This window comes from Eurypyga helias, unplaced genomic scaffold (assembly GCF_000690775.1).
Source record: "Eurypyga helias isolate BGI_N326 unplaced genomic scaffold, ASM69077v1 scaffold24820, whole genome shotgun sequence".
Taxonomy (NCBI): domain Eukaryota; kingdom Metazoa; phylum Chordata; class Aves; order Eurypygiformes; family Eurypygidae; genus Eurypyga; species Eurypyga helias.
Genome location: NW_010227970.1, coordinates 1 through 942, shown reverse-complemented (window position 1 = coordinate 942; position 942 = coordinate 1). Strand labels below are relative to the sequence as shown.

At 65.5% G+C, this 942-nt stretch overlaps 1 protein-coding gene across 1 annotated transcript in view; it reads right to left on the bottom strand.

The window, feature by feature from the left end:
* LOC104514412 (death-associated protein kinase 3-like) overlaps positions 1-608 on the bottom strand; it is a gene marked incomplete at both ends in the record, with an annotated part of 3,350 nt that extends 2,742 nt beyond the window's left edge. The window contains one exon of the mRNA XM_010158084.1: positions 248-608. Coding sequence (XP_010156386.1) covers positions 248-608 — 361 coding nt within the window. The remainder of the gene's footprint in view (positions 1-247) is intronic.
* Between the last annotated feature and the right edge of the window lie 334 nt (positions 609-942).

Below are 942 nucleotides of genomic sequence, written 5' to 3'. Positions count from 1 at the left end.
GGCAGGTGGCGTCCAGCCCTCTGAGCACCTCCGTGCCCTCCTCTGGACTCGCTCCAACCGATCAATATCCCCATACGCTCACGCGAAGGAGACTTGTGCCACCCTGGGCTCCTCTCCCTGGAGGAGAGGACACACCTCAAGTAGGGAGAGACCCCAGAGCCGGCCCCACTGCTCCAAGGGAGCCTGGATTCCTTGTCCCTGCTCCCCAGCTGCCGAGCTCGGGGCGCCTGCACCTCCCAGACCTCACCTTCAGGTCGAAGTGGGCAATGCGCTTGGAGTGCAGGTAGTGCACCCCATCCAGGATCTGCTTGAGGAACTGGGTGGCCTCCTCCTCCGTCAGGGACTCCTTCTCGGCCAGGAAATCGAAGAGCTCGCCGCCCGACACCAGCTCCAGGATCAGCACCACGTCCGTCTTGTTCTCGAAGATGTCGTGCAGCGTGATGATGTTGGGGTGCTGGATCTCCCGCAGGATGTCCACCTCCCTCTCAATCTCCTCCCGGCTCACGCCCCGGCGGCTGGACGACAGCCGGCGCTTCTTGATGAATTTGGCCGCGTATTCCAGACCCGTTTTCCTCTCCCGGCATTTCCGCACAATGGCAAACTGGCCGCTGCGGGACGAGGGGAGGAGGTGAGGGGAGGACCCCCCCGTGTCGCACACCCTGGCATGTGCCCGGCAGCGGGGTCCGCCCTGGCAGGAGGATGGGGGACGCTGGGCGCAGAGAGGCAGCGCAGGACACACGGATTTTCCTGGCGTCTGCTGGGAATTGGGGCGGCTGATGCCGGCCTGCTCCCAGCATGCTCCTGGGTTTCGCACACCCTGGCACCCCCGCGGCAGGCGTGCCCAGAAGGGAGGAAGGGAATTCCTCCCGGGGACGTGGCAGCTGCCGACCCTCCCTGGGCTGTTGGGGTGCTGCTGTGATCACCCGGCGTGGGAGATGCCCA